Source organism: Dasypus novemcinctus, chromosome 2 (genome assembly GCF_030445035.2).
Source record: "Dasypus novemcinctus isolate mDasNov1 chromosome 2, mDasNov1.1.hap2, whole genome shotgun sequence".
NCBI lineage: Eukaryota > Metazoa > Chordata > Mammalia > Cingulata > Dasypodidae > Dasypus > Dasypus novemcinctus.
Window position 1 is genome coordinate 76,321,416 of NC_080674.1, and position 24,615 is coordinate 76,346,030.

Sequence of the window (24,615 nt, forward strand, 5' to 3'; positions counted from 1 at the left end):
CCAAAAGAAAGTAAGATACTGTCTTGCACTAAAAATGCCCAAATAAAATGTGGCACTGTAGAACAAGAAGGTCACAAAAGTTGTCCTGCTCTCTATCATTTCAGATCTTCCTTCTTATAATTTAGGGATTTTGATTCTATAATATATCTCTAAATCTGTGGTACTAATTAAAAAGTAGGTTTGTCAGTAAGCTCTCAGTCCTTCCTCTGTACCAAAATCTGTTAAGAACCCAATCTATGACACAAAAGATAATTGTAAAGAAAGCAAATTTGACACTCTGAAATTTGGTTTTGTTTAACAAGGGACCCTAAAGGTCTAATTATCTTTTTTCTTGATGTTATTAAGGAAGATTTTTTTTTCCTCTGAGAGAACTGATGAAAGGAAATAGTTGAGTAACTTAAAATGGATGTTTAACATATTAATTCCAGAGGGTCACCTGGATAATAAATTATAACAATAGCAACAACAGTAAAGCTAATACTTAGGGTACTTACTTGCCAGTTATGATCTGAAGTGCTTTAAGTACATTATCGCATTTTATTCTTATAACAGCCATTTTATAGGTGATTTTACATAATGTCTTCGAGTTACACACTGTTAAGTAAGGGAGCCAGGATTCAATTCCTGATTCAAGAGCTCATGATACAAATCATTATGCCATGTAATTTCAACACTCAGAATCTTTGCTTTTACTTCTCTCAAATCTGTTAATTTCTCTATTTTTCCCATTGCCATTCTCTGTTCCTAGGCACCTCATGTCTCATTTGGATTAATCTGCCAGCTTTCTAACTGCCTCAGTCTTATCCCCCTTGAAATTTTCTCCCCAGTGCAGCCAGACTGGTCCTTTGAAAATGGACATCGGGTTCTTTCATGTCCTCTTTTAAATTCTATTTGGCTACCCATTTCTCCTAGGATAAAGTCCATATATTGCTTATAAGGCCATATTAGAAAAAGGAACTAAAAAGCTATCAGTCTCTATATTCATTATCCATTACTTAAAATGTGTTGCATTATTACTGGTATAATAGAGATTTTCATGTTTTTTTTGTTGTAAGCAGGTATTACCTATTTTAAAATAGTAGAATTTGAAAAAACAGACAAGGATATAAGAAGTGTGCTTTATAGTGAAAAAAACCTTTAGCAATGCTTTGGAATATTTACATTATATCATAAGAGCTTAATAAATGTTAGCTAATACCCCCCCCCCTTTCACCTTCCACAAAGATGGAGTATTCCTTTATTTCTCTACTCTAGGAACACTTACATAGGGGAAAACAAATAATAGAAAGAATGAGCTGGCAGCAGATTTAACAAAACACCACTGCTGCTCTTTGTCTTTCTTACTGTATATTTTGCCCTAAAGAAAAGGGCCAATAAATATTTTTCTTTTAGAAGACAGTTCCATAAGAACACTGTAAAAATGTCATAATTCCATTCTTTTAATTGCAAAGTGGTAAGAGTGGTGGAACAGTCAATGCATTTTCTGAATCTCTGGGAGAAAAAACAGGCTTATTAATTTTAAGTAGCACTTGTGGGACTGTTGGAAATAGTAAGATGATACTTGGCCAGGGGATCTGAACCACTTACTCTTCAATGCAAGGTTACTAAAAGAAATATATGGACATAAAAAATGGCCAGCAAATGAACACTGTTTACTACTCTGGGACTTTGTCCCCAAACATAAATTTTCTATGATAGCTATTCTTTTTTACAGGGTGGGGGATGAAATCTACATCAAACCTGACAAAATATCCACAACTTATTGTTGAGTGTGGAAAAATCTATAAAACAGTATGTTATGATTTATGCAAAACTGCACGGCTGGGGAAGCGGATGTGTCTCAATCAGTTGGGCTCCTGTCCACCATATGGGAGGCCCTGGGTTCGCTTCCCAGGGCCTCCTTGTAAAGGCAAGCTGGCCCACGACCACAGAGAGCTGACGCCTGTGCCCCCGGAGAGCTAACGCCTGTGCCCCCGGAGAGCTAGTGCAGCAAGATAACACAACAAAGGGAGACAAGGAGACACAGAAGAAAGTGCAGTGAATGGACACAGAGAGCAAAGAGCAAGCAAGCAGCAAGGGGAGGGGGGGATAAGTAAATTAAAAAAATAAATCTTAAAAAAAACAAAAAACTGCAGGGCTGTATATGCAAAGAAATATCTGAAAAGAATCTTTACCAAGTTTGAATAGTGGTCACTGCTATGTGAACTGAATTTGAAATTATTTTTTTTTAAATTTTTGTACTTTTCTGTATTGTCTGTACTGTTTGAATTATTTACATTAATTACATATCACTTCTACAAATATAAGAACAAATATAAAATTAAAAAATTTAAAGCCACAAATTTAAAAATTATGCTGGTAAAGTTACCATGAAATGAAAAAAATCTTTAAATAAACCTTTAAATAAATTTTAAAAAAGAAAAAGAAAAAAGAAGGCATCAAAATTACAGGACAGGGGAATCGGACTTGGCCCAGTGGTTAGGGCGTTTGTCTACCACATGGGAGGTCCACGGTTCAAACCCCGGGCCTCCCTGACCCGTGTGGAGCCCGCCCATGCGCAGTGCTGATGCGCGCAAGGAGTGCCCTGCCACGCAGGGGTATCCCCGGCGTAGGGGAGCCCCACGCGCAAGGAGTGCGCCCCATAAGGAGAGCCGCCCAGTGTGAAAGAAATTGCAGCCTGCCTAAGAATGGCACCGCACACACAGAGAATGGATACAACTAGATGACGGAACAAAAAGAGCCACAGATTCCTGAGCCGCTGACACAACAGAAGCAGACAAAAGAAACAAGACGCAGCAAATAGACACAGAAAAACAACCAGGGTGGGGGGGGGGATGGGAGAGAAATAATACATAAATCATGAAAAAAATAATGACAGGATAGGGGAGGATGTGGCTCAAGCAGTTGAGCCCCTGCTTCCCACATAGGAAGTCCCAGGTTCTATCCCCAGTGCCTCCTAAAAACAAAAACAAACAACAAGCAAACAAATGAAAAAATCAAATCAGGGGAGACAATATGGCTTAGTGGTTGAGTGCTGGTTTCCTGGGTTCAATCCCTATCCCTAGTACCTAAAAAAAAAAACCACAACAAACAAAAAACTAGGACAATAAATTATTAACAAAGCTGTGTGAGAAGAAGGAAATATGTCAGATGGGGAAAAAGCAGGATATAAACACTGTGATCTCCATAATATTATGGGGGGAAATGCACAGCGAATAAGAAGGAAATATATCAAAACAAAGAATAATTATCTAGGGCTCTAAGACTGAAACTAGTTTTGCATCTTTTTCCCCCTTATAATGAGCAAATATTACTTTTAAAAAACAGAGCAAGGGAGCCAGTAAAATGTAATCAATAAAACTATTTACAGGGATGATTTTAAAAGATAGGAATTTTAAAAATATATAGCTGGATAGGAAAGATTTATTTAAGAGGGTGAACTGATGGTTTATTTTTTATTTTTCAACTATGCAGCCATAAGGAAAAGGCCGAAAAAGAACTGGGAAAGGGGGCAGATATTGCAAACATTTTAGAGTGTTCTTCTTGGAAATGTAATGTTATCATTTACTAATCACCTATTATTTGTTAGACATATGCTTAACATTTTACTTATGTTCTCTTAATCATACAATTTCATTTGTGTGCAAAATGAACGTAACACCTACAATGAAAAACTTCTGTAAGGTTTAAAGAAAGGGGCTAGGAAATAGACAGTGTTGTAAGCATTCCTATCAAATATCTTGTCTGGCAAGTACGTGGATTTTTTTTTAGGAGGTACCAGGGATTGAACCCAGGATTTCATACATGGGAAGGAGGCACTTAACCACTGACCTACACCCACTCCCCACATGGATTTTCTATGTAACAGAAAAATGGCAGAACTACTTTCAGTTAGTATAACATTTTGATCTGTAGGACATCTCTGTGTTTGCTACCTTTTCCAGTTATTTGTTATCTCAGTGTTGTCTTTCATCACTTAATAGCCAAGAATATTTACCAGGCAATAAAGACATTAGCAAAATCTTTTTTAGGCTATTAACTAGGAGCAGTTTTGTGTATTATCATTTTTTAAGAAACATTTTCCCAAGTTATGTCCAATATATTCAACAATTAAAATTAGAAAACAGGTTCCATTGTTGTCAATATATGTAAGCCATGCCAACCCATTATTACCTTTCCACGTCAAATACAGAAAAGCAGAATCCCATCTGTCTCAGCGACTGTCAGAAATTTTCTCTTATTAAATAAAAATTCAAATACCATATTGAGATATTGTAAAAAATGATTCTCACATCATATAATCTCAGTTTCTTTCTTGCTTCACTGTTTGACGTACAAGCTTCCCAATCCTCTTGTGTCATCTTGGTAAAAGATAAGCCCCTTCTTTCCCCAGAAAAAAGAACTTAGTTGAAAATGTTATACATTACTCATCTTTTTTCCCTCTTCCCAAAACAGTTCACTTTAAGTATTTATGTAACAGATGATGGCTTAGGTGAATCCAGTTTTCAAAAGTTGCAGGCAACAAATGCAAAGTTACTTTATACACCCTTGACAGTTTAATTATTTTTATTCTAAAACATGAAGAAAACTAAAGAGGATTGGTATCTTGTTTTTTTCCTCAACTTCACCAATCTCAGAAGTGCGGATAGTGTAATGCTAGCTAATCTTGAGTGTTGCTGTTATTATTTAAAGGATGTACTAACCATGTTTAAAAGCATTGTTGGCAAGCAATTTAATAATGAACTCCTACTGTTAGGAACAAACCAAATTCTTGATTTCAATGAGCGAAAGATCCAGAGCTATAGTGAAGTTTCTTGGCTGGCTAATAAAATTCAGTTGTGATTCTAGGTGCTGGGTTTTTCTTCAAAACTTACCTCAGAAAATGGCACAGCCCTGGCTCCTCTGGCAGCTACTAGATGTGCCCTTCCTTCAAAAATTAAAACTTTTGGATGTAATGGGGAAGTAAAATCTGATTCCATCTGCTTCCCTCTATCACTGTCACACGATGCAAAAAGATAAACGGAGAATTGGTTCTAATCCACTGACATCATAAAATCACTTATATAAAGTATACATTGAACATGAGTTAAAAAGTCATATTTGCATCATTAATTAAGCCTTTGCCATTTAAACCAGGCTTAAAATGAAAAGCTAAGTTTATATGGTAAAGCAGACAAATATAAAAAAATATAAAGGACTCCTGGTATCTGTTAAGAAAATTTTCCAATATAGTAGTTGTTAAAATGGCATGACTTTACATGACCGTGATAAAACTGCTAAGACATAACAGGTAAATCTGCCTAATAGGCTTATGTCAAATTTAAGACCAAAGAAGGCAATGTGTCAGATAAGCAGAAATTTACTCCTAAAATTAAGAGAAAAAGCATCAAAATCAAGCTGACTCTGAGACAGAATGCGGGGGGGGGCAAAAACACCTTTCATTAAGGCAACTAGCAACACAATCTTTAAAAGATCTTTAAAGTGAGTCTTGGTAGTCATTTTGGTAGCTCAACCATGGGAATATTTTGGAAAGAAACTTTTTTCATGCCCATTTCAAGGAAAATGTATAGATGATGTTTGGTAAGTTCCTTTTAGGAACTTTTTTCCACCTAATTTTCTCAAACAAAAATCCCTAAACTTCTCAGATTGAGAACAAACTATTATTCTAAACGTATTCAATGGTGCTTTACACATGAACTAATGGGCCTTCACAAAGAGATAAGAACAAAGTACACCAGGGAATACAAAAACATTAAATTACAAAACAACTGCCCGTAGATTCCCACCACAGAAAACCAACATCTGTTAAAATTATCTATCATTTGGATTCTTCCTCCCCAATTGCCTATTTTTTTAAGACTTCTCATGTGTTTTGGATATTTTCCCAAATGTGGAGAAAATCTGTAGGGCCTATGACCACCAAGATTTCAGAATCTACCAAGGTTGCTCTCCTCTGGGAATAAAGGAATGTCGTGATTATCACAAATTCTGCTAGAGCCAAGAAACTTAATTTTTTCAACATGATGGTATCTCTGAGAATACTTGTATTGTTGAAAAGGTCCTATTAGAATTCTTATTTCCATGTGTGTATGTATACTTATGTCTATGTGTATGTGTGTGTGACAGAGAGATAGAGTGAAATGAATCAATACATATACTTATTATAATATGCATAAGAGCATATATTGGGTGAATAGAGATTCACCCAATCTCTTCTTCCAGATGTTAAAAATTACTGAAACCTGTCACAGAAGTACTAACAAAGGCCCAATAAAAAGGTAAAGCAATGAAGACTCATCAGACGATATCAGAACAGAAAAAGACTGCCTACTATTGTAATTACGGTAACCAGTCCTGGATGGAATGACAGGAGCTCAGGCCAATTATGAAGGACAAAACGGTTGCCTTATTATGACTGGGGTATTTGGCTTGTTTGTTTGATTTTGTTTTGTGGGCGTAACAATACCGCATACTGTCCTCCTTTCTCTATTAAGTAACATACCAAGGTGAAAAAACTAATTAGTAGCAGCGTCTGGACTCAAACCCCATATTGCCAGACTTTTCCAGCGTCCAAACACTAACCAATATAATATATTGCACTATTCTTTTTGGCAATCCATTGGCAGAATGAGGTGTTCATGTTTGTCTTGCATGTATACAGTAGTGGAACTCAGATATACACTCTAACTGGCAAGAGGTGAGCTTATTGGAATTGCTTTGAAATAAAAGTCTACAAATCCTAATTGAGAGAAAGCAGAATCAACATAAAATGGTCGTAAGAACACATGAATCAAAAGGTACTAGAGTCCCAGGCAATTTACTTAATTTTAATCTAACTACCAGGTTTTTCATCTGTAAAATAATACTTTATAGACAGCTTTCAGGAGAATAGGGAGGAAATAAATCACTTACAGTACGCAGCTGGGTAATTTTAATGACTGAGAATAAGTTTAACCAAATACAAAGAATTTTAATGACTGAGAATAAGTTTAACCAAATATAAAGAAGAGCTGTAGGGAAAAAAAAGTAGGCAAGAAAGAGAAATTATAATCAAGAGTAAATTCACCAACATATTCAGATGCCGAGACATCAGCAAATACTTAACAAGCCATACTAGGCTGAAACAGGAAGAGATAGCCCAGCCAAAAGAACGAGCCAAATATCTTGAAGAGATACAGGACTTAATCATTAATGATCACACAACTCACCTAAATCCAAAGAATTTAAAGAAAATATGACTAAAGAAATAAAGGAGTTTACGAAGACACTGAGAGTACACAAAGAACAATTTGAAAGCCTACAAAGAAAAGTAACAGGGAAACGGACTTTGGCCCAGTGGTTAGGGCGTCCGTCTACCATATGGGAGGTCCGCGGTTCAAACCCCGGGCCTCCTTGACCCGTGTGGAGCTGGCCATGTGCAGCGCTGATGCGTGCAAGGAGTGCCCTGCCACGCAAGGGTGTCCCCCTCGTAGGGGAGCCCCACGCGCAAGGAGTGCGCCCGTGAGGAGAGCCGCCCAGCGTGAAAAGAAAGAGCAGCCTGCCGAGGAATGGCGCCGCCCACACTTCCCGTGCTGCTGACGACAACAGAAGCGGACAAAGAAACAAGATGCAGCAAATAGACACCAAGAACAGACAACGGGGGGGGGGGGGGGGGGAATTAAATAAAAATAAATAAATCTTTAAAAAAAAAAAAAAAGAAAAGTAACAGACCTTATGGGAATGAAAGACATGATGGATGAGATAAATAAACATACATTAGAATGTTCGGAGCTTTCTGCATGGGATTTGAATTATTTTTGCAACTGTTCTGTAAGTTTGAAATTATTTCAAGATAAGTTTTTAAAAAAAAAAGTCTGCTGGGATTTAGATTTAGATTGTACTGAATCTGTAAATCAGTTTGTAGAGAACTGGCATTTTAACAATATAGAGTAGGCAAATCCATGAACTTTAATTAGGTCTTCTTTGGTTTCTCTGAGCAACATTTTGTGATTTTCAGTGTATCAGTATTTCACATCTTTTGTTAAATTAAGTATATTATACTATTAAGCTCTTGGGAATGTTACTAATTTTAAAATTTCAATTTCTAGTTTTCTTGTTAGTGTACAGAAATACAATTTGTGTTCACATTTTAGCTTGTATCCTGAAATATCGCCAAGCTCACTTATTAGTACTAGGACCTTTATTTGCAGATACCCCCAGAACATAGATAATCATGTTGTATGGGAATAAAGAAGGTTTTACTAAAAAAAAAAAAAAAAAAAAGATATTTCCTAATTTCCCTTGTGATTTCCTCTTTAATCCATTGGTTGTTTAAGAGTGGACTGTTCAAAATAAAAAATTTTTTAAAAAACTAAAACAAAAACAAAACATAATTAGAGGCAGATAAGAGCAGATATGAATTGCTTGAAGACAGAATTAGCAATTTCTAAGAGAGAACATTTGAACTGGAAAAGACAGGAAAAAAGAAAGAGAAGAAAATGGAAAAAATGGAGCAGTCTCAGGGAATTGAACAACAATGCAAAGCACACACAAACATTTGCATAAATGGTGTCCCAGAGGAGGAGAATGGAAAGGGGCAGAAAGAACATCTGAGGAAATAATTACCAAAAACTTCCCAATCCTTACGAAGGAGATAAATTTCAATATCCAAGAAGGACACCATATCCCAAACAGAATAAACACGAACAGACCTCCCCCAAGACAATTACTATTCAGAATGGCAAATACAGAGGTAAAGAGAGCTGCAAAAGAAAAGGAAAGCATCATATACAAGGGAAATTCGATAAGATTAAGTGCTGACCTCTCATCAGAAACCATGGAGGAGAGAAGAAAGTGGTATGATGTATTTAAGGTACTGAAAGAAAAAAAACTGCCAGCCAAGAATTCTGTATGCGGCAGTGTCCTTCAAAAATGAGGGTGAGTTCAAAGTCTTCACAGACAAACAAAAACTGACAGAATATGTTACCAAAAGACTAGATTTGCAAGAGCTACTAAAGGGTGTGCTGCAGCCTGAAAGGAATAAACAAGAGCAAAAGATTTGGAGAAGAGTTCAGAAATGAAGACTATTAGGAAGGGTAAACTAAAGGATAAGAAGTAAGTAATGCCTTTACAGTAATGACACTGAATGTTAATGGATGAACTTCCCAATCAAAAGACACAGACTGATAGAATGGATGAAAAAATATGAGTCGTCTATATGCTGACTACAAGAAACCCACTCAGATAAAAGTGAAAGGCTGGAAAAAGGTATTCCATGCAAATAGTAACCAAAAAAGAGCTGGAGTAGACCAGATAAAAGTAAAATAACATGATTGCATATGGACAATAATTACTTAGGGCAACTGGCAAATTGTTCCTGTGATCGGTATTCTGTAATTTTTTTTCATACAAAATAAACACTTGCTTTTAATTGAGGAGAATTGGAGAAGAGATATATTTTTGGATACTTCATTTTTCTTTAACCCTTTCTTATTCATATTCTTCAATCAAAATAATCTATCTAGATCAAAATGATTTAGCATGACTACTATTGAACAAGATTGAGTTCTTCTGCCTCATAAAATTATGAATTGGCAAATTATCTGCTTATAATTCATTCCAATAAGATGTGAAGAATTCACAATTAGGAATTTGATTGTCTAGAAATAATTATGGCCTAAATGGAAATTAAATAAACCAATAATTTGTCATTCTTAGAGATTATTATGTGCAACAGTTAGAGCTATAACATAAAAATTAGAATTATGTTGTAATTAATTTCTTTTATATAATTATTTATATTTATAAATATTTGTTGCTACATTATTTTTTTTAATTGATTATATTAATTCTAACCTGGCCTTGCAGTCTCTTTTAAAATTTGTTATTTCTTTCCATCTATTTTCTTATTTATTTTACAATTTTACATTAAGGATTTTTTTAACACCTAAAAAAAAAAACCATTGATTATACACTTTGGATAGATCATATGTATGTAAATATATCTCAATAAAACTGCTTAATAAATAAATAATTGTGCAAGAATAGCCAGAAACAGCAGCTGTGTACAGCAGGAGAAAGAGAGAGATTGAGAAGTGAAGTGTTTTCTTGTTTGTTTTTTATTATTATTGAAATAATGAAAATGCTTTAATAATGATTGAAATGTTGAATGCACAACTATGTGATTATACCAAATATCAATGATTGTAAACTTTGGATAAACTGTATGTTTTACGAATATGTATCAAGAAAATTGATTTGCTTTAAAAAAAAAAAAAAGAATACTCTTAAGATATCCTAGGCCTGGCTAGTTTTTTCTTGGTGTGTATGTATGTGTAGTATGTGTCTATTAGATAACCAAAATAGGTTTTTCAATTACAACTCTGTGAAACCCAATTGGGCAAGTACAGACAAGTATTTAAATACATAAAAAGTTCTCTTAAGTCTCATTCAAGAATGGCACATGAATTTAGAATCTGCCCTGTTTGTTTTTATATTATTACTAAATTAGCTAATAATGCAGATTATATATTCCTTTAGTCTACTTCTCACAGCAGAAATCAAAGAGTAGGTTTAAATTACAAGAATGTACCTTGGCGGCGGACTTGGCCCAGTGGTTAGGGAGTCCATCTACCACATGGGAGGTCCAAGGTTCAAACCCCGGGCCTCCTTGACCCGTGTGCAGCTGGCCCATGCGTAGTGCTGATGCGCGCAAGGAGTGCCCTGCCACGCAGGGGTGCCCCCTATGTAGGGGAGCCCCACGCTCAAGGAGTGCGCCTCCATAAGGAGAGCCGCCCAGCGCGAAAGAAAGTGCAGCCTGCCCAGGAATGATGCCGCACACACAGAGAGCTGACAAATCAGATGACGTAACCAAAAGAAACACAGATTCCCATGCCGCATTTCAACAGAAGCAGACAAAGAAGATGCAGCAAATAGATACAGAGGACAGACAACCAGGGTGGGGAGGCAGGGGAGAAAAATAAATAAATAAATAAATATTAAAGAATGTGCCTTTTACATTTATAAAAGAGAGACTTTCTACAAGTTTATTACTAAATAGTCTCACATTTACAAAGATTAAATGATTCACAAATGTTTACACAAGAATTTACCCAAATGGTTAGAGATGTCTATAAAAATTCACACTAAAGTTTTTAAATATTTGAGTTTTATGATCTACTGTTATTACAAAAGTCCTTTACCTAGATCATTAAAAAGGTATTTGTTATGAAGCAAATCCTAAACAAGAAAATTGACTTATTTTATTAAAAAAGGCATATTTTTGTTTCAATTAATGATTTTTAAAATTTATCACAATAAATTCCCTTAGTGTAAAATATTAGAAATCATATTATTTTAAAAATTTATATCTGTACTGCTGTACTATTTACCACCCAATGTTAAACCTTTCAGGAGCATATATTACATCTCAAGAATTTTTAAAGGAGTTATTACCAGTCTCTTTCCTAGTCCTCCATGGAGAGGTAAACAACGGAGACTTTACCTTGTGCTGCTCAATTGCATCTATCCACTGTTGTCTGTGATCTGGATCTTGAGCACGGAGATACCAAACGCTATCATTTACACTAATATCAAATCGACATTCATCAAAATCATGAGGCTGTGCGGAAAAAAGTAGAAAATGAAAAGAAATGCTAATTATTTTCTTAGAAGTATTATACGCTACAGCAAAAACATGAACATAACCCATTCTGTGCTGGTGGGAAACTCTTTTTACTGTTCTATTTTTATACTCAAATAACTTTTTCAAGGATGTCTCAGATAAGAAAGCACAATAAGGGCATGGTTACCAAATTCCAAGTATTATTCACCACTCTTTTAACAAGTTGACACAAACATCCATTTCAAAACATAGAGGAAATATTTTCATCAAATATTTGAATTAACTAGTGGTAAAACCACTGAATAATAATAATAATAATTATTATTATTATAATAAAAAGAGCAAAATAAATTTTAGGAAAGACATTTATTACCTTTTTCCTGACCCCATTATTCAAAAGTAAATTCCAACATGAAGAATATTATTTCTTTAAATTTGATAAACAAGATATCTTTATATTCCATCACAAAATAATATAAAATTTCTCCCCAAGTATCTAAAAATAACTTCTTAGCTCTTGTGTGTCTTTGAGAGTAACAGAGCTGGACTAAGATACGACTTTTCTATACATGCCTCTTCTGTCACTTTTACTGAACATGTGGTTGGTGCTAGGGATGGTCCATACTCAGGAGACTTGAATCTCTGGACTGCCCATGTGCCAGCTGGGCCCTGAGCTTCAGCAGAGTGGCAACTCCTATTCTCTGGTTCATTGGTCTTAGCCAGGTCAGCTAACAGGGAGGTGAAGATGGTCAACCACCACACCAGGGAATCAAGAGTGCCTACAATTGAAAGCAGAGGAATTGCATCCATCATCCATGTGGAATCTAAGCCCTCTCTTGATCTAGAGGTGGAGGGGACATTGCCATCCCAGGGTCCACAGAATGGAGGAATAAAATATGGACTAGAGTGGACTTACTGATATTCTACTATAAAACTATTGTGATGAGTAATAGAAGAAATTTTAGCATTGAGGTGGAGAAAGTGGTCACAGTAGTTGCTGAGGACAGGGAGAGGGTAGAAGAGATGTGATGTGGGGATAATTTTGGGATTTTTAGTTTCCTTAATAATATTGCAGGGTCAGATGCTGGACTATATATCCTGACATAACCCACTGAATGTACTGGGGGAGAGTGCGAACTACAGGGTAAACTATTATCTGTGTAGTGCAGCAGTGCCCCAAAATGTGTTCATTGAGTGCGATGAGGGTGCCTCAATGATGAGGGAGGTTGTTGGAGAGAGAGGAGTGGTCTGGGGGAGTGGGGGGGATACAGGAACTTCTTATATTTTTTAGTGTAACATTTTTTGTGTGTGATGTATATATCTTCAAAAAAGTATAATTTATAAAAATGATGTGGTAGGGAGTGGGGAGTGGGTTATATGGGAACCTCTTATGTTTTTTTGTTTTTTTTAATGTTTTTTAAATGTAACATTCCTTGTGATCTATTAATTTAAAAAAATAAAAAATAAAATAAAAAAAATTTAAAAAAGAGAGCAACAGCCAGGAACACTTTCAATGAAAAACAAAAAGTAAAATGAACATTACATAAAACGAATAAGATTGTATTAGATAGCCAAAGGACACTCCCTACATAAAAGTCTAACAAACACCAAATGAAAATGGTAACTTTTTGGTTCAGAGTTTTACATTCTTTATAAGAAAATAATAATGAATGTTTTATAGTCTTGATTTTTCCCCAATACAAATTTTTCTTAAAAAAAAAAAGTTTTAAAACATATTAACATAGTGAACACAATCCAGTAAATATATTATGAGTTCAAATATGATAGGATCACCTTCCATATACCATCTCCTCTCCCACTGGACACAGTACTGAGTCAATCTATACCCCTTTCTTAAACAATCTTAGCTTTAGAGGAGAAAGAATCCTCTCTGGTCAATGTAGCATAAACTTATTTGGTAAATGGAATCTACATATAGTGTTTCCAGTGTTTGTGTATTTACTCTCTCCATTCTTTAACAATATCAAACTTTTATCTCCTTATCAGTTTATTTAGCAAAACAATTACAAGACAAGTCCACATGTTCTTCAACCAACTGAAACAGTTCTTTTAAAATTAAGATAATAAATAATGGTTATGACTGGCTAAAATATACAAATGAACATTTCCTGAATCACTATGTGCTGTGCATATTAAGAACTACAGTGGTATGTAGGATGTGCTAAAAAGAAAGGAACAATACAATACATACCCAGCTTCGGTAATTATGAATACAGAAAGACATATTAGACAACTTGACATTCATAAGATAATGACTAAAAATTTAACTGAATGCTGAATATTCAGAAATCCTAAGAATGGAGTACAGTTATTGAAAAAACTTCTTGGAGGAAAGGAAACACATACACCATTTAAAGAACCAAAAATAAAAATAAAAAAAAGAATTTAACTTGTTAACCTGTTGATCAGTCTGTTTTAAGAAACTCAGGAGTTTTTAAACATTTCCTCCATGATTATTCTCATTGTATTTATAGTCACAATTCATGAAAATGTTTTACATGTTGCATTTTTTCAATATCCCCATTAAAGTTTTAAAAATTAAAGTAAATATAGTTCATAATTTACTAGTTTTTCCTAGCTTTGACATCTATATAATCTTCTATTGGGTCCAACATCATATTTTAAAAATTCTCAGAAACAAGAACCTACAGCTAAGCTCTCTCTGGGTGTGAATTAATAGAGTCTGAAATCAACACAAATAAAATTTACAAAATTATTAAATCTTATAAGCATAACAATTACAAACTCTTCCCCATACATTTTTTTTTTAAAGATTTATTTTTATTTATTTCTCTCCCCTTCCCCCCCCACCCAGTTGTCTGTTCTCTGTGTTCATTTGCTGCGTGTTCTTTTTTGTCCGCTTCTGTTGTCAGCGGCAAGGGAATCTGTGTCTCTTTTAGTTGCGTCATCTTGCTGTGTCAGTTCTCCGTGTGTGCAGCGCCATTCCTGGGCAGCTCTCCTTACAGGGAGCACTCCTTGCACATGGGGCTCCCTACGCGGGAGACACCCCTGCGTGGCACAGCACTCCTTGCGCGCATCAGCCCTGCGCATGGGCCAGCTGCACACGGGTCAAGGAGGGTCCTGGGTTTGAACCGCAGACCTCCCATGTGGTAGACGGACGCCCTAACTACTGGGCGAAGTCCGCTTCCCTTCCCCATACGTTTTAAGGATTGGAAATGTGTGCAACTTTAAACTTTTCGCAGATGAAGAGCCATACATAGGAATGGAGTAAAATAATAGCCTTGGAAGCTGGAATTAAAGAATTTGAAAGGCTCACTTGAATTTCATGCAGTATTTCTAAGATATCTACTCACAGAGATGGAATTAAAAGAAAATGGTCACAAAATAGCCATTCTACCATCAACAATCTGGAGAATGGGTAGCATAGAAAAAAGAAGCAATAATTGGCAGGTGTGTGAAAAACACATAAATCTCAAACCCCAAAGTGAAAGAGAGGTAACCTGAATCTACAGGGCAAAGGAAATGAGAGATTTGGTTAAAGGATGTGTTTAAGGAAACAAACTGAAAATTATAAAGCTCACATCACATCACATCACATGCACATATACATGAATGTACCCTAAAACATGGAGATTACTTATTTTAAGGACAATTAATCCTGCCTTTGTTCAAAATTGTAATATTTTGTCCAATATGCATTTTAAAAAATATTTCATCAGATTATTATTTATCTTGATTATTGAGGTTTTTTTTTCTTTTTTTTTTTTTTATCAGATTTATTTTTATTTATTTAATTCCCCTCCCCTCCCCCGGTTGTCTGTTTTCTGTGTCTTTTTGCTGCGCCTTGTTTCTTTGTCCGCTTCTGTTGTCGTCAGCGGCACAGGAAGTGTGGGTGGCGCCATTCCTCGACAGGCTGCTCCTTCCTTCGCGCTGGGTGGCTCTCCTTACGGGGTGCACTCCTTGCGCGTGGGGCTCCCCTACGCGGGGGACACCCCTGCATGGCAGGGCACTCCTTGCGCGCATCAGCACTGCGCATGGGCCAGCTCCACACGGGTCAAGGAGGCCCGGGGTTTGAACCGCGGACCTCCCATGTGTTAGACGGACGCCCTAACCACTGGGCCAAAGTCCGTTTCCCCTGAGGTTTTTCTTGGTGGTTCCTTGAAATTTGAACTGAGATGAGAGTCTTACTTTTTTACCCTAGCGCTGGCATTTACAAATAATTATTAGAAACGAACAATGGATAAAGGACAAAGTTAGAGGAACAACTTCAAAAGGTGAGAGATATAATATAAAAGACAACATGAACTAAGTTAAAAAAAAAAAAAGACTTAAAAATTTAAAGGGAAAATGAAATTGGCAACAAAAAAGAAAACATAAAGGGGTTCTTAACATTTTTTGTTCCATTGACCCCTGTGCCAGTCAGGTGAAAACCACAGACCCCTTACTAAGTCCACACTACACTGTGTATCATTTGATAAATATATCACAGACACACCAACACATCCCCACAAGAATAATGTTTTTTTGAATTTCTAAGCTCATGGACTCCTTGTTAAGAACCCTTGCAGTAGAGTACAGATTACAAGGAAATAGAATACGGGTTGGAACAGGAGTGGGTGCTTAATATATGTAGAATTTTTAATAAGGTTTACTGTAATTGAGTGGAAATGAATTGATGGTAGTATATTATAGTGAGTATAACTAACACTGTTGATTTATAAATGTCTGAAAGTGGCAATCTATGGAAGTAAATGTCTACTGAGGGAGCATATATGGCTCAAGTGTTGAGCTACTGCCTCCAACATGGGATGTCCTGGGTTTGGTCCCCAGTGTCTCTTTTTTTTTTTTTTTTACTTTATTTATTTTATTTATATATTTTCCCTCCTTCCCCTCCCTTCCCCACCCTACGTTTTTGCTGTGTCCATTCACTGTGTGATGATCTGTACCTATTTCTCTTTTTGTCTTCTCCTCATTTTTTCTCCTCTAGGATTCAACAGGATTCTATCCTGGGGACCTCTGATGTGGAGAGAGGTCTGTCAGCTGTGCCACCTCAGTTCCTGGTTTCTGCAGGGCTTCACCTAGACTCTCCCCTTCATCTCTCTTTTGTTAAGTCATCATCTTGCTGTGTGACTTGCTTGCACGGGCACTGGTTCACCATGTGGGCACTTGGCTGGCCGTGCAGGCACTCAGTTTACCACATGGGCACTGGCTCGCCATGTGGGAGCTCGGCTCACTGTGCAGGTACTCAGCTTGCCATGTGGGCATTCGCATGAGCACTTAGCTCGCCACACGGGCACTCATGAGGGCACTCGGCTCACTGCACGGGCAATGGCTCAAGCAGAGGCATGCTTTTCTTCTTTTTCACCAGGAGGCCCCAGGGGTTGAACCTGGGTCCTCCCACATGGTAGGCGGAAGCTTATCATTTGACCTACATCCACTTCCCCCCAGTGTTTTCTGAAAACAAACAAAAAAATGAAAAAATGAAAAAACCAATACACGGAGACACTGATGTGGCTCAGTAGTTGAGCACTAGCTTCCCACATGCAAGCTCCCCGGTTCAAGTCTGACCCCAGTACCTCAAAAAAAAAAAAAAAAAAAAAAAGTCAATTGTAAAAAACTCAAGAAGAATCTAGGGAAGTATAATATACTGATTTCAGGGGGTGGATGAAGAATGTGGTAAATAGTTTAAGAATGCTCTTCTTTTACAAAGTGTTAAAAATACTGTAATACTCAGGAAAATCACAACTACTATAACTTGAAGGATGATAGTAAAATTACTGAAATAATATTTTTGCAGCAATGGCAAAGATGATATATCAATTCTAAGGGACAACAATGGGAGGGTATAAGGGATTTCTCCTTTTGGAGTACTGAAAAAGTTCTAAAATTGAGATAACGATCAATAAATTTCATTTATTTCTGCTCTGATCTTTATTACTTCTTTTCTTCTGTTTGCTTTAAAAATGCTTTACTCTTCCTTTTCTAGTTTCTTCAGTTGTTCACGTAAATCTTTGATTTTTAGCTCTTTCTTCTTTTTTAATATAGGTGTTCAGGGCTGTAAATTTCCCTCTCAGTACTGCCTTTGCTCTATCCCATAAATTTTTTTAGCCCAGGAAAAATGATTTATCTGAGAATTGGGGGGGAAGAACAGAGCTTGCTGAGAAATGGGACAGAAGGACGGAAATATATACTGAGATTTGATGCCCCTTCTTTCTAGGCAAAGAGAGCAAGATTTGGCTTGTGTGGTCACTTTTTTTTTTTTTTAAGATTTATTTATTTATTTCTCTCCCCTCCCCCCTCACCCCGGTTGTCTGTTCTCTGTGTCTATTTGATGCATCTTCTTCTTTGTTCGCTTCTGTTGTCAGCGGCAAGGGAATCTGTGTTTCTTTTTGCTGCATCATCTTGTGTCAGCTCTCTGTGTGGGCGGCGCCATTCTTAGGCAGGCTGCACTTTCTCTCACACTGGGCGGCTCTCCTTATGGGGTGCACTCCTTGCGTGTGGGGCTCCCCTACACGGGGACACCCTTGCGTGGCAGGACACTCCTTGCGCGCATCAGCACTGCGTGTGGGCCAGCTCCACACAGGTCAAGGAGGCCTAGGGTTTGAACTGCGGACCTCCCATGTGGTAGACGGACACCCTAACCACTGGGCCAAGTCCACTTCCCTGTGTGGTCACTTTTTAAACTACTAATTATAACTCCAATTGCTAATGCTAAGTGGAGGGGCCCCAGGTGTTACTTGTTATACCATCAATTGTAGGGGCGAATGGAGAGGCCTGTTTGGAATACCTGGGGCCACCCCTCAGACCCAGAGCCATAAGTTTTGATAAGCTGTATTCTAGTTTTCATTCATCTCAATGTATTTACTAATTTCACTTACAATTTTTTCCTTTACCCACTGATTATATAACTGTGTTGTTCAGCCTACACAATTTGTGAATTTACCTCTTTCCCATCTATTATTGATTTTGAGTTTCATTAGATTATGATCTGAGAAGGCGCTTTGTATACTTTCAATCTTTTTATATTTATTGAGATCTGAATTGTGACCTAACATATGGTCCATACTGGAGAAAGACCCATGAGAACTTGAGAAAAATGAAAAACCCACTAAATTTGGGTGCAACATTCTGTACATGTCTGTTAAGGCTAGTTAGTTAATCATATTGCCCAAGTTCTCTGTTTCCTCTTTTTTTTATTTATTTCTCTCCCTCCCCTCAAGTTGTCTGCTCTCTGTGTGCATTCGCTGTGTGTTATTCTGTGACCACTTCCATCCTTATCAGCGGCACCGGGAATCTATGTTTCTTTTTGTTGCGTCATCTCGTTGTGTCAGCTCTCTGTGTGTGCTACGCCATTTTTGGGCAGGCTGCACTTCCTTTCATGCTGGGCATTTTGTCAAATGCCTTTTCTGCACTGATTGAGATGATCATGTAGGTTTTCTTCCTTCAATTTGTTAATGTGGTGTTTACATTAATTTATTTTCTTATGATGAACCACCCTTGCACACCAGGAACAAATCTCACTTGCTTGTGATGTATATCTTTTGATATGTTGCTGGATTCAATTTGCAAGTATTTTGTTGAGAATTTTTGCATCTATGTTCATTAGAGAGATTAGTCTGTAATTATCTTTTCTTGTAGTATCTTCACCTGGCTTTGGTATTAGGGTGATGTTGGCTTCATAAAATGTGTTAGGTAATTTTCTCTTCTCTTCAATTTTTTAGAAGAGTTTAAGCAGGATTGGTGTTAATTCTTTTGAAAAGCTTGGTAGAATTAACTTGTGAAGCTATCTGGTCTTGGACTTTTCTTTGCTGGGAGATTTTTGGTGATGGACTCAAATCTCCAAATGTGATTGGTTAAATTCTTGTATTTCTTGTAGCATCAGTGTAAGTTGTTTGTGTATTTCTAGGAATCTGTCCATTTCACCTAGGTTGTCTAGTTTGTTGGCATACAGTTTCTCATAGTATCCTCTCAAAGTCCTTTTATTTCTGTGGTGTCAGTCATAACTTCCCACCTTTCATTTCTGATTGTTTTTATTTACATCTCTCTTTTTTTCTTTGTTAGTTAGCTAAGGGTTTCTCAATTTATGGATCTTCTCAAAGAACAAGCTTCTGGATTTGTTGATTTTCTCTACTGTACTTTTGTTCTCAATTTCATTTATTTCTCAACTAATCTTTATTATTTCTTTCCTTCTGCTTGCTTTAGGATTGGTTTGCTGTTCCTTTTCTACTTTCTCTAATTGTTCAGCTAAATCTTTGAATTTAGCTCTTTCTTCATCTTTAATATGCATTTAGGGCCATAAAGTTATCTCTCAAGACTGCCTTCACTGTATCCCATAAGTTTTGATAAGTGTTTTCCTGTTTTTGATTGTCTCAATATATTTACTGATTTCACTTGCAATTTCTTCTTTGACCCACTGATTACTTAGGAGTATGTTGTTCAGCCTCCACATACTTGCAGATTAATTTTTTCCCTATTATTGATTCCCAGTTTCATTCTATCATGATCTGGGAAGGTGCTGTGTGTAATTTCAATCTTTTTATATTTACTGAGAGTTGCACTGTGCCCTAACATGTGGTCTATCCTGGAGAGAGATCCTTGGGCATTTGAGAAGAATGTATAACTTACTGTATTTGGATGCAATGTTCTGTATCTGTCCGTTAGGTCTAACTTGTTTATGTTCTGTTTTCTTGTTGATCTTCAATTGTTCTGTCTAATGATATTGAGTGGGGTGTTGAAGTCTCCATTGATTATTGTAGAGATATCTGTTTCTCCCTTCAGTTTTGCCAGAGTTTGTCTCATGTATTTTGGGTTACCCTGGTTAGGTGCATAGATATTTATGACTGTTAGATCTTCCTGGTGGAATGTCACTTTTATCAATATAAAATGGCTTCTATATCTCATAACTTTTTTGCATTTAAAGTCTGTTTTGTCTGATATTAGTATAGCTACCCCTGCTCTTTTTTGGTTACTATGTGCAAGGAGTATCTTTTTCCAACCTTTCATTTTCAGCCGGTTTGTATTTCTGGGTCTAAGATGAGTTTCTTGTAAGCAGCATATGGATAGCTCATATTCTTTTATTCAGTCTGTCAGCCTGTATCTTTTTTTTTTTTTTAAGATTATTTATTTCTCTCCCCTTTCCCCCCCACCCTGGTTGTCTGTTCTGTGTGTCTGTTTGCTGCGTCTTCTTTGTCCACTTCTGTTGTTGTCTGCGGCACAGGAATCTGTTTCTTTTTGCTGCATCGTCTTGTGTAATTTCTCCGTGTGGGCGGCACCATTCTTAGGCAGGCTGCACTTTCTTTTGCACTGGGCGGCTCTCCGTGTGGGGTGCACTCCTTGCGCGTGGGGCTCGCCTACATGGGGACACCCCTGCGTGGTAGGACACTCCTTGCACGCATCAGCACTGCGCATGAGCCAGCTCCACACAGGTCAAGGAAGCCCAGGGTTTGAACTGCGGACCTCCCATGTGGTAGATGGACGCCCTAACCACTGGGCCAAGTCTGTCGCCCAGCCTGTATCTTTTGATTGCAGAGCTTAATCCATTCACATTCAATGATATTACTGTAAATGCGTTATTTACTTATACCATTTTTTTTCTTTGGTTTTCATATGTCATATGATATTTTTGCCTGTCTTTTTACTCTTTTGCTTATCCTTTCTCTATTCTTTCTTCTATACTCTCCTCCAAGTCTCTCTCCTGTCTTTTTATTTGATTCTAAGGCTTCTTTCAAAACTTCCTATGAAGGTGGAATCTCTCTCATAAACTCTCTAAGTTCCTGTTTTTTTATGAATATTTAATACTCACCTTCATATTTGAAGGACAGTTCTGCTGGAGTAAAAAAAAGACCTAAATAATTGGAATAACATTCCATGCTTATCCATTAGAAGACTAAATATCAATAAGACGTCAATTCTAGGCATCGGACTTGGCCCAGTGGTTAGGGCGTCCGTCTACCACATGGGAGGTCCAAGGTTCAAACCCTGGGCCTCCTTGACCCGTGTGGAGCTGGCCCATGCGCAGTGCTGATGCGTGCAAGGAGTGCCATGCCACACAGGTGTGTTCCCTGCATAGGGGAGCCCCATGTGCAAGGAGTGTGCCCCGTAAGGAGAGCTGCCCAGCGCGAAAGAACGTGCAGCCTGCCCAAGAATGGTGCCGCACACATGGAAGGCTGACGCAACAAGATGACACAACAAAAAGAAACACAGATTCCCGTGCCGCTGACGACAACAGAAGCGGAAAAAGATGACGCAGCAAACAGACACAGAGAACAGACAACCGGGGGGAAGGGGGGGAGGGGAGAGAAATAAATAAATCTTAAAAAAAAAAAAGATGTCAATTCTACCCAAATTGATATATAGATTCAATGCAATTCTGATAAAAATTTCACTAGCATTTTTTAAGGAAATGGAAAACACAATTATCAAACATATTTGGAAGGGTAAGTTGTCCTGAATAGCCAGAAACATCTTAAGGAGGAAAAGCAAAGTTGGAGGACTCTTATTTCCGGAATTTAAATCATATTATCTAGCTACAGGGGTAAAAACAGCATGGTTATGGCATAGAGACAAGCACATAGACCAATGAAATCGAAATGATGGTTCAGAAACAGACCCTTACATCTATGGTCAAGTGATTTTTGACAAGCCTGTCAAACCCACCCAGCACAGTTCACTCAACAAATGGCACTGGGAGAACTGAATATCCATAGCCAAAAGAAAAAAAGAGGATACCTATCTCACACCTTATACAAAAATTAACTCAAAATAGATCAAAGACAAACTACAAAAACAAGAACCATAAAGCTTCTAGAAGAAAATGTAGGAAAACATCTTAAAGACCTGGTGGTTAGAGATGGATTCTTAAAGGAGATAAGAGGAGGACTGAGATGGACTACTGATGTTTAATGTATGCACAAGTTTTAAATAACTTTATTGTAAAAGTATGGAAATGTATAGAGTTGATGGTAACAAAATGAAGTGATAACACCTGGTTTATAAATGGGAATGTGGCTGGGAAGAGAAGTCTAGGGATGTCAATGTCAACTGAAAGAAAGTTAGAGAATATCTAGGGACTGAATAACCCAGTAAACCCAGAGGTGGATGAGAATTGTGGTTGATGGTGCAGATGCAAGAGTGTCCTTTATAAGCTAGAGCAGATGTATGTCTCTATGGCAGGATGGTGGCAATGTGGAAAGCATGGGAAAATATAACTGGACTGACCTATGGACTGTAGTTAACAGCAATACTGTAATATTCATGCACCTATGCCAAAGATGTGCTGATTATGGGAGAGTATGGAAAAAGCGTGCCAAATGTATGCTATGGATCATGTTTAGTGGTAATAGTCTGATGATATTATCTCATAATCTGTAACAAATGTTCCACCATGGTGTGGTGTATTGAGTTGTTGGAGAGGAGTTGTATGGGAATTCTGCACATATGCATGATTGTTTTGTAAATTTAAAACTTCAGTAATAAAAATATATTTTAATACATAATAATAGGGTGGGTTTGGGGAAAAATACACCAAATGTAAAATATGGACTATAGTTAGTAATAAGATTTTGATGATATTCTTTCATAATTTGTAGCAAATTTCTCACAACGATGCAAGGTGTCAGTGGTGAATTGAAGTATGGGACCCCTGTATGATGTTATGTGTTTGCTTTTAAGTTCACTATTTTTTTTTTTAAAGATCTTTTTATTTATTTAATATCCTCACTCCCCCCAGTTGTCTGTTCTCTGTGTCTATTTGCTGCGTCTTGTTTCTTTGTCCGCTTCTGTTGTCGTCAGCGGCACGGGAAGTATGTGCCGCGCCATTCCTGGGCAGGCTGCACTTTCTTTCGCGCTGGGCGGCTCTCCTTACAGGGCGCACTCCTTGCGCGTGGGGCTCCCCAATGCGGGGGACACCCCTGTGTGGCGCGGCACTCCTTGCACGCATCAGCACTGCGCATGGGCCAGCTCCACACGGGTCAAGGAGGCCCAGGGTTTGAACCTTGGACCTCCCATGTGGTAGACGGACGCCCTAACCACTGGGCTGAGTCCGTTTCCCTAAGTTCACTATTTTTACTATATACTTATTGTTTATGTATAAATGATATAAAAAGAATAATAGGGTGGGTTGTGAAAAAATAAACCTAAAATAAGATACTTTTGTTAGTAGTAATATTTTGAAGATGCTCTTTCATCATTAGTTAAAAATGTTTCCTAATAATGCAAGGTATTGGTGGTAAGGTGAGGTATGAGAGCCCTGTATGATGTAATGCATGTTTGTTTTCTAAGTTCATGACTATTGCTATATACTTACTGTTTATGTACATTTATGTATGACTGATATACTTCAATATATTAAAACTAAAAAAATGTTAACACTGGGGTTATTTCCCAGTTTCGCAACCAGCTGGTGATAAAAGAGACATTTTCTCATGCTTCAGCCCTCCTTTAGTCTGCCCAACATGAATGTGGTGTGCAGGGTTTTCCTTGTTTTTTTGAGACTCGGTTTTATCTTGGCCTTTTGCTTGTTAGTTATTTACAGGAGTTTGGTTGTCCCCTCTGTTTCCCAGGAGACAGACCTTACTCTCCCAGGTGTCTGAAGCCAGCAGACCTTTTCCAAGATTGTCCACCTCTATAGTTTCTTATATTCCTTTCATTATTTCATGCTGCTTTTGCCTGGAGGGCAACTTCTGGGAGGAGAGTCACTTTGGAGAGGAATTTCCCAAGTCAGTATTTCTCAGTGAAAATAGAACCAGGAACTCACAAAGAGGGTGCAGACTGGCTCCAAAGAGCCCAGGGGAGAAGATCAGGAAAGGTGGCAAAAGCTTCTCCAACAGCTCCCCAAAGTTGAGTTTTCCTTGCCTACTGAGCAAATGCAGCCCTTCAATCAGCTGTCCCCCACAATCCTCAGGAAGTGATGTATAGTGAAACTTCTACCATCTCCATCCCTTGTCTGAGGAGGGTTGAAACAATAGCTGCTGCCACCTTTCCCTTGGTGTGTTGAACAAATAGCTGCCTTCAGAGCCAGGTCCCCAGAGATG

The 24,615-nt window shown here is 37.5% G+C and overlaps 1 protein-coding gene across 2 annotated transcripts in view; it reads right to left on the reverse strand.

The window, feature by feature from the left end:
- CERT1 (ceramide transporter 1) overlaps positions 1 to 24,615 on the reverse strand; it is a 149,638-nt gene that overhangs the window by 98,322 nt on the left and 26,701 nt on the right. For both annotated transcript variants that reach the window (XM_004466536.4, XM_004466535.4), the window contains exon 3: positions 11,483 to 11,599. In XM_004466536.4, coding sequence (XP_004466593.1) covers positions 11,483 to 11,599 — 117 coding nt within the window. The remainder of the gene's footprint in view (positions 1 to 11,482; positions 11,600 to 24,615) is intronic.